Source organism: Phalaenopsis equestris, unplaced genomic scaffold (genome assembly GCF_001263595.1).
Source record: "Phalaenopsis equestris unplaced genomic scaffold, ASM126359v1 Scaffold000536, whole genome shotgun sequence".
NCBI lineage: Eukaryota > Viridiplantae > Streptophyta > Magnoliopsida > Asparagales > Orchidaceae > Phalaenopsis > Phalaenopsis equestris.
The window spans coordinates 357,760-375,828 of record NW_018164976.1 but is presented as its reverse complement, the minus strand read 5'-3'; the positions used below and the strand labels follow the sequence as shown (position 1 = coordinate 375,828).

The following is an 18,069-nucleotide window of genomic DNA, read 5'->3' as shown; positions in this document are numbered from 1 at the left end:
TATATATATATTACATTAAACATATTATATAAAAATCTGAAATGCATAATTATTTTTGCTTGAAATAAATTATTTTAATATAAAATCGTTCTGAAAATATATTAAAAAATGAAATGAATTTTATACTTACAAAAATAAATGCAATATGAGCCCAATAAAGTTATGAAATGCACTTCATATTTCCCGCAATATTTAAATTTTAAACAAACCAAACTTAAAAATAAATTTCAATATAGGTGATTTAATATTAAAAGGAAGGAAAAAAACGTATTTGTCATCATAATATGCTATATATATATATATATATATATATTAGAATTATAAAAATAATTTTTTATAAGCAAATACATATTTATCATTAATCCCTGCGAAATTATGGATGGGAAAAAACCTATTGTGTGAAAATCCCTATTGTGTGATGGAATGCAAAATAAAAACAAAAATTTTTGTAATTTTACAAAAGTTTTGTAATTTTTGGCAAAATTACAAAATTTTTAGTAGCATGACAAGAAAATTGTCATTCAAATGAGATGAGATGTCAAAACTTTAATGATATGCTAGTAATAAATCAAATTCAATATGGAAGATTTACATACAAACCACTCAATTCATATGTTCTTACATATCTAACATCTAAACATCAATGTTTTACATACGTGCCACCTTATCCATGCAAGTAAACATATAGTTTACTTTTAAAATAGTGATTTTTTTATGTGATTTGAAAGATTTAAGTGGTATAAATGTAAAGAGTAGGATTTAGATGTTAAATGTGTTAAATACTTAAGAATTGGGGCTATATATATATATGTAAATACCTAATTGATTTTTTGAACAATTATAAGACATTTATTCACTTAATGTTTGTTTGGGGCAGCTGCAAGTTATCCAGATAAGCAGCCGAAACAGGTTGACTGTTTGATTTATGAGCTTGAAAAATAGCTAATTTACAGTTGTTCTACCCATATGCAGTAGTGTTGTTTGTTACAGAACAGTCATAACTTATCTTTTTTCAACACATTATTAATCTTTCTTTAAAATGAAAATAATATTATCATAAGATATACAAATAAGAAACAAGTATAAAAAAAATGAGTGACAAAATAACAATTCTGGACTTAAAAGTCATAGCTTATGTACAATACCATTGCACTTTATTAGGTTTACTTTAGCTACTCGGCTCTACCAACATAAGTAGTAGCTTCTGCCGTGGCTAGCCAACTCAACCAATAATTATCAAGCTAACTATTATATGGTTAGAAGCACCTGTATCGCCAGGCTAATCTCTTAACTAGCATGATTCATCCCCAGCTAGCATTATATTAAATTGAGTTACTTTCTTGAGGAACTTGTGTAAAGTCTTTGGATCCCTGCAACAATTGTTCCTCGTTGAATCCACCAATAGAATATTTATATTAAATTGAGTTGCTTTCTTGAGGAACTTGTGTAAAGTCTTTGGATCCCTTGTCAAGTTGCATTAGTTAAGATTCCATCCACCTTACAACATGTTTACATGGCACATTTGTTAGACCTTTTAATCCTACACCATAAAAAATTTGCCAACAATTATGAAAGAAAAAGAGAAAAGAGCTACCTTACAATGTGCCCACTTGATAAGAAAATGACAAGTCAACTTAAAAGATGTTCTTTTACTATCTTTTTGTATGAATATCTTCATCATTAAGCTCTCCCTCTTAAGAAATCCCAACTCGAACGATGCCTTACAAAGCATTAAGACAATTAAACTCAACATAACTTTTGAACCTAAAAATCACCAGTGGCTACATAACTTGCACTGGGGAAGAACGATGTGATGGCAAGTTGTCAAGAAGGAAAAAGGTAGCTTTAGCCAAAGGGATCTCCCCAGCTTTCCATTTTATTTTTAATTTAGATGGTGGTCAACGGAATGGGAGTAAAAGAAACAAGAAAAAATAGGTGAGCTTACCTAATAAATATGGAGGATGACGACATTCTTCGGCAATGCTGCAGCGAGAGATCTGAGTGGAGACTTTTGCCATGGATAAGTTCCCCTAAATAGAGCGGAAGCAGCGGTATGGGACAAGGAAGAAAACAAAGAGCAGAAGGGCTCGAGGAATAATCCTTCGAAAGCAAATACAAGATGCGGGCCACGAGGTCAATGCTCCAGGCCCTTCTATTAAGAAATTAAAAAACATCGTTTCTCAATCAGCTTTTCAAACGCTTAAACCAACAACACGGCGTTTTCAAAACGCCACCCGAGCCAATGTGCTGCCCCAAACAGGGCTAGTTGCACCAACTGATAGATAGGATTGTAAATTGTAAATAAGTTTAGTCGGGTTCTACTTTATATTGGTCGAGAGTTAGAAACAACTAGAGAAAAGGCTCAATAAAAGCTTATTTGGGATCAATTCTATTAGAATTTTACATTTAGATAAGATATTAATATACAACTTAGACATGATACTACGAAGACTACATGGCTTATTCGGAATTATTTTTATTTTTTATTTTTTATATTTAAAACACATTTATTTAATGTATTTCTAAATTCTAACTCCGTTTATTTCCCCTTTTTTAATACAAATTAACTTAGTTTTAAAAAAACATTAAAGATATTCAAGAGTTAACTTATATTTTTTAAAACAACTAAATACATTATAATGTATCAAATATATTTTATTTTAAATAAAAATATACACAATAAAATAAAAAATGAAAATAAAAAAATACTCCCAAACGGACGGACCCACACGTGATTAAACAAATATATGAACAGGGAAAATGCCCACAAATGAGTTTTTAAGGATGAGGCAATGGTGATAAAAAAAACTTCGTGTCTATTTGGGTAGCTTCAATTGTTTGAAAAACAACTTCGAAACTGCTAAAAAAAAATAAAAATAACTGTTCAGAAATTAAGATGGCTACTACAAATTTATTTTAAAAATTTTCAAAAGTTCTAAACAAATCGTTTTGGTAGCCACCGCATTCAATCAGAATCAGGTTAAGTTATAAAACACAGTTTTCAACTGAATTTTTTGAAAAAGCGGACAAAATTTTGCCAAAAGCCTAAAAATATGGTTCAGCACCCTACCATCATTGCCCCCACAGTCCCAAACATATCTTTAGAGAGAAAAAGCTTAACAATTCTTAGGCAAGATTATACACCATGTACATGAAGGTCTTATAGCATGGTTTCACAAGCTGATTGTTAGACTTCCAACATGTTGAGAAACATGGAAGACAATCACAAGCTATTTTTTTCCCTGCTACATAAGGATCGCACTAAAGAATAAGAATGCTAATGGTTATTACGCAGCTGTGAAAGTGTCATCCACCAACTATAACAAAAAAAAATATTACAACCAAACCGAATGCTTAAAACAGTAATTCAAAAAAATGCATAATAAATCAAATTAAGATACACTACATAAATTGCTCAATCATATACTTACTAGACAAATATACACTATGATTTAATAAATCAAATTAACATTAGTAAACGCATACACCCCTTGTCTAAATGAACACAATTATAAAATGGTTTATTCATTCTAGTAAAGTGCCGAAATAATCACCTACTATTTCCATGAAGCCACTTTAGTTCTAGAGTTCATAGAAGTGTCAAAACAGTCCCAACTACTGTAAAATTGTCCTCCATAAGGACTATTTCAACCCCAATTTAAAAATTTTAAGAACTATTTTGACACTACTATAAACTACGGATTAAATCAGGCCCCATGTTAACGGTCAAACTATTTTGGCACTTTACTCATTTATTATACAACGCTAACAGTTCATTGAATAACATCATAACAATGCATAAACCAAACAAAACATCATAAATCATAAAAAAACATATTTCTTAAGGCTATATTTGAGACTGTTTAAGAAAACAAACATAACGATGAAAAAATTTTAGACAATTTATATACAAATCACATAATGCTTATGTATTTGCATGCCCACTCATATTAAATTGTAATATTTATTTACATAATACTAAAACCTTCAAATCATATTAAAAAAATCAACGATATTAATTTTTCTAAAGCAAAATACATCAAGCTTTGATGTTCTAAACTGTTATTTAAATAAAAACCCAAATTTAGGTGTTTGACTATATAAATACATAAAGATTATGCGATATGTACGTAAATATCACTAAAATATATTCTGACTTGGCTGGAACAAGGAAGAGAAGATTGAAAAGGTTGCTTTACAGAAGAAATAGCACTGCGAACTCGAGATGTTCAATCAATGAAAATGGTGGATTTGGGAATAATCTAATGTCATGGAGAGTGACATGAGATGTGTTTTTTGTCAATATATATATATATATATACATATATATATATATATTTGTCTATATATATATATATATATATATATTGAAAAAATTGTCAAGAGGTTATTAGACAAGCTTACCGACCAACCTCATGTGTCAAATAATTTGATCCCGCACATAGGCGTGATTGCACCCGTGATCCCAGAGGTAACCAATACGTCATGGTAGGCGGCACATATATATAGAATAAAAAATTAGGCCAAAATGGTCCTTAAGAATGATCGGATGTGAAACCAGCATTCTCCTACAGATTTGAAGTGCATATTTTATGCCATAGCACGCGGGCATCATTATATAACACAAACAATAATTCATGTCAACAAATTGTGTACAGGGACTTCTTAATCATCTGAGTGAGGAAACAAAAAGACCACATAATTATTTACGAGGACGATTTTGGCCATGACAAAATTAGCCAAAAAGCACAAAACCAGACTACTTTTGCAAAAGCGACAAAATGCAAACCTGTAACTTGTCATCACATCTTCTGCAGAAAGAGTCCGATGACAATGCCCAGTACTGCAGCCAAAAAAATGAAGAAGATGACGATGAAGACGGTCATTAAGAAGGGTAAAATTTAGTAAACAAAAGAAGTTGGGCTAAAAAATCGAACCACTGTCATCCTCAGAAAATATTTACAAAATCTGAGCAGTATCTGTTCTGAATTCGGTCTCCGCCCCCTTAGTTCAAAGGCAAATAAAATTGCAGTTTGTGGAGGGACTAAATTGAAAGTTTTCCTCAATGCAGTTCTTGCATCGGAAGAAGCCGAGAAAGCCGGAATAGTTCATTTGTTTTAAGTAATTGGTATCGAATGGCTCCAGCTAATCCCGGTCTTTTTGCCTGCAATGTTCCTGCCAGTCACGCTATGATCAGTGAGACTGCTGAGTTCAGGCTGGCAGGTGCAGGCATGCCCAGGCCCCCTTAGCGGGGCCGGGCTAGTCCAAAGTTTGCTTCAGATTGCTGTGTATGAGACTGCAGAAGATTCAAACTTAGCGATGCAATATAAATTAAATATGGTTTTCAATCAATTTAAACCAAAAAAAAAAAACATGCAAATCAAGTAGTAGAGGTGTAAGGGTGTTAATGAGCCAAGTTGAGCTCGTTTCGACCTCGGCTTGAACTTGAGTTTGATTAATCAATCGATTGAGTTTGAGCTCAAAACTCTAGCTTAATTCTACGAATTCGAGCTAACTTAATTATTATTAAAGAAGAAAATAAAATTAATTCAGACTACTGTTATAATAAAATAAAAATAGATTGAACACGCGGAAGATAAATAAAAAGAAATCATTTGATATTAAATGCAAATTATCATTTTTTTAAATTTTTAATAATTTAAAGATAAAGTCTTGAAATTTAATAAATTTAAATATATTTTATATTAATTACATTTTAAACAAACTGGTTCACAAGCAAATGAGTCTAGTCGTCGTTGGTTTGAGCTTGGTTTGCTAGCTCATTGAGCTCATCTCACAAGCTACTTATCGAGTTGAGCCCAGGCCAACTCACAAGACAGCTAGGCCAATTATACCCCTAAGTAGAGATAAAGGAATAAAAAATAGCCTAAAAAGCTAGCTAACTAGGGGGTACATTTATTAATTACAAATAAATTTCTCAATAAAGATTAAGAAAACAATAATATTTCCTACAGTTCAGCTTAATTTTCAATTAATATATTAAACAGAAATATGAAAATGACAAATAAAAGTTAGTCGTATAACATTTATTACTTATAAAAAACATTTTTACCAAATCTTCTAGAAACGTGCAAGTTGATTTTGAAAATGCAATTCAATCACCTAATACTTGAGGCTGGATTTTAGAATCCTCCAGTACTAGATTATTCGCAATATAATAGCTTTAATACAATATATTTACTGATTGTCATTTGTAAAGCCTATATATAAAATGGACCAACCCCTCTTAATAATCCTTAAAAAATGAGCTCACTCTCGCATCCTCAACTTGCTGGTGCAGACACCTGTTTAAAGTTAGTAACCTTTGTCAGCCTAAGTGATGATATTTGCTCTTAATTGCACTAGGTTGATTCCCAAAATAAGAAAAGCGTCAAAATGATCTCCTGAATTGTCATTTTAACAGTCTCGTAGTCTATAAATCTGTCAATTTAGTTCAGACTCTTCTAATGGAGATTAAAATAGTCCTCCTTGGAAATTTCAGTCCACATTAAAACAAGTACTGATTTGACATTTTTTATGAACTCGGGGACTAAAATGGCCCCATGTAAATATTCAAGGGACTGCTTTTGCTTTCCTCTTTGAGAATACTTAGCAATGTTTTGATAAGTGCAAAATAAAGTTGTTTCAAGCCCAGGTAAAATAAAAGTAATTTCATGCTCAATTGCATGTTGACAAGCAAATATCCAAGCGTTAAATTTCTAACAAGCCTGGTTGTTACCAAACTTATGATAAGAAACCAATGATCACTCTGAACATTAAAATCAGGGGAAAAAAACAAAAATGAGTGACAAACCTGTGAATATTGAGCTTTCTCAGGAGCATGTAGAAAAGTCATCGGATGCGGAGGGACAGAAAACTGAGGGGAATGTAAGAAGATAGAGGGCGTTGAGTGAGCACCAACGTTATTAGGGTTATATTGCGCCATCAAGCCTTCCGGAGGGCCATAGTTAACGGCAGATGACGATGATGCAGACGGCCAAGGTCCCCGCAGTTGTTGAGGGGTTGGTCTTGGTTGGTGTTCAATGGATATTTGAGGCCTGTGAATAGATCCAAGCTGAGGGAATTCAGAGTTGTAGTTGACTGCAGGAGCATATAAAGGCTGAATTGAGTAAGGTGCTCCATTAAATCCAAACCCAGGGTCAAACCTTTGCATGTACCTGGAAAACAAAATATAATAAGAATAAAAGAGGGATGAATAATCCTAAACAAAATATAACACAAATAAAGAGAGATAAGATTAGAACAAGCTGCCGCTTAAAGCATCAATCAATGAAGACGGTTAAAGTCTTCTACGATCAAAACTGTAGGAAAAAACAAAGTCTTCAGGTGAAAATGAGCACCAAAACATGTACGTTCAAACACACAAACATGCACTACACTCGCAACATCTACAAATCAAATTAAAACACAAGAAACAAATCTAGGGCCATTTGCATACATAACACCAAATTCAAATGAATTTACATATCTAACACCTAAACTTCATTTTTTAAATTTATACCACCCAAATCATTCATATCACATCAAAAATACCACTATTTTAACTTTTAAGAAGTGAAATACGCCTTTTCATGTATAGGTAAACTGGCATATATGTTGATGTTTAGGTGTTAGATATGTGAATGCATAATAATTGAGAGGTATGCATGAAAATCTTCCATTAATCTAATACACTGCTACGAAAGCTTATAAAACTTGAAAATATAGCGCATTCAGTAAAAACTAAAACTCAAACTTAATCACATTACCTATCATAACTCCTATCATAGTCAGGATCCTTGCGATCCAACTCGCGATCACGAAAAATAGCGACTCTGCCCATTGTTTTCTGTCTACCAACAAGTTCTTTTTCATTCCTATTTCTACTGTATCTGTTGCTGCCAATAAAAGAGTTACTCATGCTCCTCTTAAGATTAGTTTCAGATGCTTCAGGAAACAGGTCATCTTCAGCGATTGATGGCACCAAGTTGCAATTTTGAAGAATATCAGGCAAAGCTGGTTCAATCTCTGATTTTGTTGTAGCACCAGGATCACTGCTGTTGCTAAATATTCGAGCACGTGCCTTATTATATTCTTCCTTTCTTTCCTCTACTGTTTTCATGCCATTATGATTAGATAAACTAAAATTTGAGCTGTTACCAATTTGTGAACTTTTGTGGGGCCTCTGCTTTATTGCAATTTTCTGTAAGCTGTTTGAATCTTCCTGCTGTAAACTAACAGGTATATCCGCAAGACGTACTGGAGGTAATCGACAATAAGAAGTTTTATGAATCACAATCTGAGAACCAGAACCGTCAGGCATAACACTGTCAGGCATGGCCACTGACTGCAAATAATAATGTTGCGCTACTCGATGTGCGGCCAGACGGAGGTAGGAAGTAGGAAGGTTCTGGAACTCCAACTGTTGTTGAGTAGGATCACATATGAACTTTATAATATCTTGCTCCATTCTCAAAACTAAATAAGATGCATAGGTTAGTTAAAAATACAACAAGAAAAATATACAAAACATATTTTTCATGCTTAGCTTTTCCCATTTTAAAACAAAAAGCTGTCAGACCATGAGTTCCGTGTCAAGTCACATAATTTTGTTTAGCAAAAAAGTAGATGAAGTAGCAAGACATTTATATAAACACGAACAAAATAATTCCTTTATGATAAAACAATTGCCACCATAAGATCATAAATTCATCAATATTTAGACATATATGAAGGGGGATAGAAGCACACAATAATAGAGCAACAAGAAGCACACAGAGTACAAACACAATTTTAAAGTACCTTCAACAAAGAAGATGATTCTAAATTTCCAACTGCTTCATGATCTGAATATTTCACCAAAACGAATTTTCAGATATAAGTTGAATGTCACAGGAAAAACACTGCAAAGATGCATATCTACAGAATCATAAGAGGGGAGCATATTTAATAAGGAAATAGCTCTAGTAATAGAAAGAAGAAGGCCTGAATAATTCTATTTTGTTAGTTGCAAATGAAGATTAAGGAGTATTAGTCCTCACAACCAGCCATTTATTGACATTTTGCTGTGTTTTTCAGCACCACAAAACCTATGCATGCAAAACTGAATAGTAGAAAATTACCAATCCTATATGTTTTTCAAGTCCCCATAGAAAAACACCAAACAAACACTGTGGGGAATGGAGCCGACAACTCCATACTGTTAATTGGCTCATGTGGGTCGGATGTCATTAAAACAAATTAAAACTGAATTAGAAGGGGTGAATTACACTTAGATGATTAGCTGAGGTTTGAATGGTAATTAGTCCGGGCAAATTACTTCCAAATTGTACAAAGGTCAAAAAATATTATTGTTAGTAGGAATGGGTCTAATCACTTGTCTATTTGCCCATGACATTTGTTCTCTCCCCCTCCTCTCAATGTTGACAATTGAAAGGTAACTGAAACAGTCTTGATAATACCAACAATGGCGCCAAGGAGGAAGAAATGAAGGGAGAAGGAAAAGACTAAAACATGGAGATTTTAGCCCGATGTTTATAGCAGATTTAATTGATTTGAAAAATGGAAGAATGTCTTTAAATTGCTGGAAATTAAAATAATTTATGCATCCTGAAAAATATTTAACGAACCTGAGAGAATTTATCATCATTAACCTTAAACACAAAAATCATATGGGTGGAGCATTATGTTGAAACATTCATAAATGCATAACATAGAATACACGAATATTTTGCCAAGTGAAAGGGCTTCCATATTGCAAAACTGTGAGAAACAAGTTTATGGATAAGTTTTTTTATTGCAAGGATAGGAACAATGCTTTTAAAAGCACGTTTCAGAGCGTGCTTCACCTGCAAAGTGAAGTGAAGCGCGTGACGCTCACTTTGCTTCACTGAAGAGAGCTTTGAAGTGCTTAAGCAAAGTGATCCGTCTAGTTCATACTTTAGCAAGAGGGAATAAACGCTAATGTATTAATTTAACTTGTTTTATGAAACTTGAGACTTTATTAGACTATTTATGCTTTAGAGTTTACATTTTCTTGAGGTATAGGACTTTTTTTGCTTCTTCTTTTTTTTGTTTTAAATCATTTCAGCAAACTATTAGAAATTATTCAAAATTTTTATTTGTATCCTATAAATGTTTGCCATCAAGTTAAGTATTGCACTATATATTTTTTATATTTTATATCAACTTAAGTCATACTTTATATTTTATTATTGTTAAAAAATGTATTTATATATTAATGGTTATATATAACCTATTAGCATTTTAGTTTATAAAAGCTTTGTTTCGCTCTGCGTTCTGAAGCAAAAATAAAACATTGCACATCACATTACGTTTTGTTAACACTGGATAGGACACATTGGTGTAGTGGTCCTTGGCAAAATAGAGTTAAGTATAGCTTCATTATGTCACACAATCAAGTTAAGACAAAGTCATTGGTCCTTGAATTTTTGGTAGTAAGCACGCTTCAAACTTCATAGTTATAGCAATTTATACAAGTAATCAAGATACTAAAAAAATGATGACATAACTAAATAATATCACTAAACGAAGAACAAACAAAGGCACAAAGAAAAGATCAGTATGGATAATGAAAAAAAAAAATAAAGAATGAATAGTTACAAAGTATATCAATGCATTAAACAATAAAATGCACAACCTCATCATTGTTTATCCACTCTCAGATATAAAGAAAAAGAACATAAATAGAATTTAGACTGCAAAGAGGAAAAGATCATAATTTGCTTGTCCAGTGGAACAAAACTACAATGAAGTTCCAGAATATTAAGCTAAGGGCACAACTTAAAAAAATAAAAACTTTCAGCCTTAGCATTTAGAGAGCCTAGAATCAGAACAGCATCCCTTACTATTTCACTTCAGTCAATCAAGCATATGGAACTAAATGAAAGTGAGATAGTGCATTGGAACTATTAAGCAAATAATAGTTTGAAAATCCAAAAGGAACCCAAAATGAAGAGGTTCACGGGCTACGTAGATATCACAAAAAATTGCAGGCAAAAAGAAAAAATGACAATGCCATGTAATCATGACCTGCACTACTTTGTTCTTGAAGCATTACAAACCAACTTCGATTTGATTACAACAAAATTTAACACAAACAATACTTGCCAATGAACAGCAGACTGCAGCTAATCAAAGCATTTTTCAGCATTTGAAAACCGAGACTAAATCAAAGAAAGCCAAAATTTGAAACAACTGGTCTCTTACCAGGTCTTTCAAATTTGACACACACACATTTAAAAACTAAAAATTAAGTATATTAATTGATAAAATAGAAAGAAGGAATTTTATCATGTCTTTTTTGTTTCTCTTCCCTTTTGCAATGTTTGTTTAGAGGGCTAAAATATGAAAGAAATTTCATACAGAGAAGTCAAGACTCAAGTGAGAAAACAGAAGTAAAAAAAATGTCAACCACCTCTACTAGTCAAAAATCATGAAAGCTCTTAACAAAAATCTAATACAGTAACCCAAAAAATTCTTTTTGTTTCTATTTTTTTAGTTTCTAGGTTATGAATCTCCCAAAATAACTTTATTCATAAGATTAATTACATCATGGATGGTATTCAAGAATACCCTCAATTAAAAATAATTAAACTTATGTTCCAATTTTAAGCTAGGTTATCCAAGGATTATATACATCAAAATCATCATTAAAATTGGAAAAGCTCGTTCTTCAATGTAAGAGCCAAACCATAAGATAGAATGTGAATCATCGCATCCAAGTGAAAGAAAATCTCTCTATAGAGGAAATCCTACCAAAATAGTGGGCAAATAAAAATTCGAAGGATTGAATGAGCTCAAAGTGTGCATTGGGTATGTTTTGAGGAACCAAAAAAGGTATACATGACCTTCTAAAATTTCATGAATCTTAAATTTGAGATTCACTTATCCATTAAGGTAGTTAACCAAATTTATCCTTGAGACACTCTATCAGTACCCATGAATTATATCATCTGAATGAGCCTAGTGATCTTAAACTAAAGAAAGAAACATAAATTCCTATATGAATATTTTTATTCGGTAGATCTAAAGGGGTACAGCCTAGTGATCTCAAACTAAAGAAAGAAACATAAATTGCTATATAAATATTTTTGTTCGGAAGATCTAAAAGGGGTATATAGCTTCTCTATTAAACTAGGAAAAGATGCATAAAAAAGAAGAACATGAATAAGTTGACCATAAGAGTTAAATTTCAGGTTGGCCTTGCAATCCTGTCAAGATTAAAAAATGACTAATACTGATTATATCAATCTAAACCACCACCTAGGCCAAGTTAAATCATGTAGATAGGTCCGTAAAAAAACAAAGCAAGTATGCTCGATAGGCATGAATGATGCAAAATTATCTACATTAATGTAAAAATTTAACTACTATGCTTAAAAATTAGGCCATGACATGCCTTTGTTAATCAGCACAAATTTGAAGTTGCATATTGATTCTCTCTTATAAAAGAGCATATGAGAAACTATATACAACCTAAGTATCCACCTAACCCCACAGGGAATCATATTCATTTTATTTAAAAAATTGGCAACAAAGATCATGTAGTAATAAAATATTTTTTATGAAAATTGATTTTACCAATGGTTGTTTTTAGAGTTTCTTATAATTTTAATTAATTTCTTAAAAAGCGTATTTTTCCATCTCAGGTTAGCATTTACCGGTGAGTCCAAAGAGCTTATCATTGAAAAATTCATAAAATCACTCAAATGCACCAACCAATTATGAAGAAATCATAGAAAAATGTTGGTTGTAGCTGAGTTATGCAATATAACCTAATAAAAAATATTAGTCGGGCTCCATATGCATACATACTGATTTTAAATCTACACAAAAAAAAAAAAAAAAAAAATCATTTGAACCTTATTTCAAGAGACAAAAGCTAGAAGCTCCTAGTCCTTGCCTCTATATATTTTTACTTTATTTTGATTTTTTAAACTCACAAATACACTAGCTGTGCTAAGCCATTAACTAGAGAACTTATAGATCAAATGGGCTGCACAAGTCCTTGCCTCCATATGATTATAATCCTGATTGATACTCCACTAGGACTCATGTTCGCCTCTTAGCTCACACATACTATTTCTAACTAAAAAGTACATAATGAAAATAAAAAATACAAACCTACCCCTAAAAAATAGAAGTTTGTATGCACAGATATATAAATATATAGCAGTGTATTAGCCATGTATGTTAGAAAGGATAACCTAACAAAACACTTGAAGAAAAGGCTGCAAAAAATGCACAACCAGAAGAAAAAATATTCATCGCAAAAGCCATATAGTGAAATAACCTAACAACACGTTACAGTAAACTAAACAAATATCTATAAGTATGTCAATCACAACATTTAGAGTGTGCAAAAATCGATGTAGCCTTGGGTTTATCTCATCTGACTAGAAAAATATTATCAAGACCAATTTTGCTTCAAAAAAATATTCATCTCATCTTAGCTTACCAAATTTTTAAAAAGTTAGGAATTTGAAAGCAATTAATTAATAATTTTGGAAAACAGGCAATTTAAGAATTATATAGCTTTTAAAATGTTTTTTTAATAAAATAATAAGGCTTGAAAATATGACTTTACATATGGTCTAGCTAATTTAATTTTAAAATAAAGTTAACATTCCTTAAATCATTCGAATTTTTTATAATGAATATCAACAAATTTTGATAATGGTAAATTAATTATCATTATACAATAACCAAGTTATTGATAATGATAATTAAATTGTCATAATGAAAACTCAAGTCCAGACCTACAACCAGATCAATTAAAATATGTATGTGCCTACTCTCATGACAATTAATGCAGATGAATGCTAATCAATATTATGTTTAAGGGATCAAGTAAAAGAAAGGATGTATTTAAATGGACTTTGCTCATTTGAGTTATGAAGTTCTCAACCTCAAGTAAATGTGGTATACCTAAGGATGAAAGGAATATCTAACTTAAATGCTGCCCACCAAAACATGGATAAAGCCTATTTAAAACACTTAAAATGATTTTCATCAAGTGAATGCAAGTCACTTAGATGGCTTCTTAAGTATGTCCAAGCAGAAAGGGGTATTTAGATTAATCCGGTTCACTTAAATACAAAACTAATATATCGTGATGAATTTGAGTTGAATCAAGAGTGACTTGCTTAGGAGAGGTATGTTGATCGAAAAAGCATATTATCTAATTGAACCAAAAAAGAATGTTAATGTAGGTTTAGCCTACTCAAAACTCAAAGCAGAACTAAGGATTTTAAACGTGGCCCAATCCTTTATAATGCCTAATAAGCATGAAGATTAGGAATCTTCTAGTCAAATGGAAATCTATTGATGACCCTATTATGGTCAAATAATTTGGGTGTAGTGAAAGTGACAATCCATACAAAGAGATACCCGAAGTTGATATGAAGATAACTAAAAAAGGACCTCCACATGCCAACGACATGACCATCCTAAATGTTGAGTTGACTCATTATATTGCAAGGTATGTGTAAATGATATGAGTGAGCAATAAAGTGCTGCATAAGGCTTGACGTAGATATATCTAGTCTCACCCTATTCTACTAAGATGAGTAAGAAAGTATAGGGGAAGTGTGTGTACTAAATAACCTTAGTTATCCTCTAATACTATGCATTTGAAAAGCATGATGAAAGGTGAGCATGTTCATTCTAGGGCAAGCCTGAGTACTCCTCTAAGTCAAGTTAAAGGATTGACTTTGACAAACAATACAAAACTAGCCGATATGCGTAGATATTTCTAATATACTGAACTTTGGAATTTTAAAAACTTAACATTTCAAGCCAAGGATTTGAATTATCGAAGTATTCAAGGATTTTCAATCTTCAAATAAAGCAACCCATCTCAATTGGCCAATAGATAGAATGACAGAAAAATAATTGATACAAAATATCAATAAGATTCCTAATAGGGAAAAATAGCCAACTCATGCAACTTGCAAGTTCCACTAAATGTTAAGAGGAAACAAACTTTTGCACATTAATAATTCTAGCTGGTCACGGTTAACCAAACAGCATTTCCAATTTTGCACATTAAAATATTCTTAATTTTTTAAAAAACTACTCTGTGTCAACCACCTCTAATTTTGTTCTTCTAACTCGTGCTACCTATAGAGTTTTCTAGCTTCAACTCTATGACACACAAACCAAGTTGACCATAGGGATGTAGGTCAATCGAGTAGGCTTGTGCGCCAAGCTTGAGCAATGAATCAAGATCGAGTCTAAAATAAGCTCAAGCTCAATGATCTTATGACTTGATTTACAGCCTAATGGGGAAATATAAAATCTCATAAGTTGGCATATTTGTAAAATTTAAAAATTTAATGATATTTATGCAAAGATAAAAGAAACCTAATTAACATCTCTAGTCTCCATCCCTCAATCTTGATTCCCCCACGTTGTTGCCATTTCTTCTTCCTCCTCCTTTATCAAATGGGCAATGCTTATCTTGCATTTAATTCCAACGTGCATAATGACTCCTCAACCACCGTTGACTTCTTCCCCAACACCGATGTCGTTGATGCCTAATCTTTTCTCCTTTGTAATCCTTCATCATTTTGAGGGCCTTGACTTCATCCTTCCACCCTCCATTTCCTCTTCAGCGCTATCTTCCTCTACTAGATGAATATTGCTCCCTTAAGGGGTTGTCCAGTATTGGATTTAAGGGAGGATTTAAGCAGGATTTAACTTAAATCCTCCCAAATGGTCATTTTGGACATCCTAAATCCTAAAATTTACCGAATCTGGATTTCACCAATTTTCAACATAAATCCAACGTGGTGGATTTAGTGAATCTGAGAGCGCAACAAGAACAAAAAAAGGAGTATTAATACCTCACACAAAATGGAAAATCGCTTCCTCATTGAGGGAAGAAAAATTGCTGCTTGCTGTAATAATGAGGTCAAAGGGAAGAAAAATTGCTGCTTGCTGTAATAATGAGGCAATGTTGATAGAGTGAGAGAGATTTCAATTTTTCTTTTTGGATCCGCTTCCTCTTTGTTGGTGAAGGCGAGGAGAGAGTTGAAGAGCAACACAAATGATCTACATGCGGCCAGGATAGCAGATGATATTTGGTGAAGAAGGTGGCTTGCGGTGTGCATGAGGTTTGAAGCAATGAGGAACCATTGGCGGCTCTACTCAACAAAATTCAACTCGTCACAAATTATTTTTAAATTAACCAAATTAACCTCAAAAAATATTAAGCTAATTAACTTACATTAATATTGTTAATGATTTAACCTAATTTTCTTATGTTGAATTAGCTATAAAATTTTAATTAATGCTTTATGAAAATATCATGTTATACTAGTTATAATGGAATTATCTTAACTAATGAAGAGTAAAAACTAATTAATGAGTAATTATATAAAAAAAATTGACTTAATAAAATAATTAATCAAATTTATGAACAAGTAAGTTACCCTAAGTAGCTAATCAATGATTACTTATTAAACACCAAAGAATTGATTAAATTTTTAAAACTTTAGTAGAATGATAATTAAATAATTTCAATTGTAATAATGAAATAATCAAACTTCAGACAAATCTAACAGGTTTTTAAATCCTAGCATAAGTTATCAAACAGTTTCACAGAATTCAACTGGATTTATTAAATCAACTGCTAAACAATTTCTGAGATTTAACTATTTCAGAATTTCAAAAATCTAGATTTACAAGACTTAGTAAATCCTGATAACTTAAATCCTAGTGGCTTGTACGGCAACATATTAGATTTAAGTTAATAGGATTTAGTAAATCATGTAAATCTAAATTTAGTAAATCATTAAAGGGTTAAGTACCAAAAGTTGTTTGGTAACGGATTTAGTAAATCCAGTTAAATCCAATCAAACTGTTTGACAACTTCTACTAGGATTTAAAAGGTTGTTATGTTTGTTAGAAAAATCATAATTAAACTTTGATTATTTTATTATTATGATGAAAATTAACTATCAAATTAAATTTCTAATTATGCTAACTAATAATTAACTTTTCACTAAACTACTTAATTATTAATAAAATTTTCTATTGAACTAATTACTTATTAAGCAATAATTTAACATTAATCAATTATTAATTAAATATATTAAATAAATTTACTTAAAATTTTATTAAACAATTTAAATTTTAAATATATTTTATTCATCAATTAATTATTAAATAGTTACATATAATTTATCTAATTCTAATTAAATTGATAATATAATAATTAATTATTAATTATTAATCAATTAAATTAATAACATAAAAACTTGACAAAAAATAAAATGAAACATAAACCTATCTCCCCATTATACTCTCTCAAACCCCTCGCCTAAATCCTCTCCTGATTTTGCCTGAACTTCTTCTCTCAATCCAAATCCCTCGCCGATTGTATCTCAAGCATTAATCAGACAAAAACTACCTGAAAATCCTTAACCATACCTAGCATGCACAAAAAAATGTAGATTAAAATAAACAATTATTCATTTCTTCAAACAGATACCATCCATAACAATCACTAAATCAAATTATACACAAAAATGCATAGAAGGCTGCAATTCTATTTCAAGCTTGATCACAAACATTAAAGACAAGCTGAAGAGAATATCATGCCGAAGAAAAATACAACCAAGCACACAATTCTTATGCATTTACATAGCTCGCACCTAAGCTTTCATATTTACACACATAGCACTCAGATATTTAATATAGCACTATTGCCACTTTTTGGCAAAACTTTAATGCACCAAAGTGCTATGCATGTAAAAATCAACGTTTAGATGTGAGTTATGTAAAAAAGTGTTATGCAGTAAATATCAAAGTTTAGGTGTTAGTTATGTAAATACCAAAGAATTGTGTGCTACATATGTAAATTACCCTAATAACACGCAGAGTGACGCATATAAGGACAAAGAAACCAGCGCACTCACTGGATAGCCGTTCCCGGGGCTTCTCAATAGCCTCCCTGAGAAACTGATCCACCTGGTTCAACGCATCCTCCTTAATCACACCGCACCGTTCTCCAGAAGCGGAAGCCGCAGCTGTCTTGTTGCC

At 31.8% G+C, this 18,069-nt stretch overlaps 1 protein-coding gene across 4 annotated transcripts; it reads right to left on the bottom strand.

Moving 5' to 3' along the window:
* Positions 1-1,377: 1,377 nt before the first annotated feature.
* On the bottom strand, positions 1,378-18,069 carry LOC110028887 (the record flags this gene model as incomplete). Of its 4 annotated transcripts, XM_020730929.1 has the most annotated exon segments (7): positions 1,378-1,497; positions 1,595-1,720; positions 4,790-4,843; positions 4,938-5,296; positions 6,815-7,178; positions 7,770-8,478; positions 17,946-18,069. In XM_020730929.1, coding segments are annotated over 4 exon segments (1,248 nt in total), but the record flags the coding sequence as incomplete, so codon positions are not given.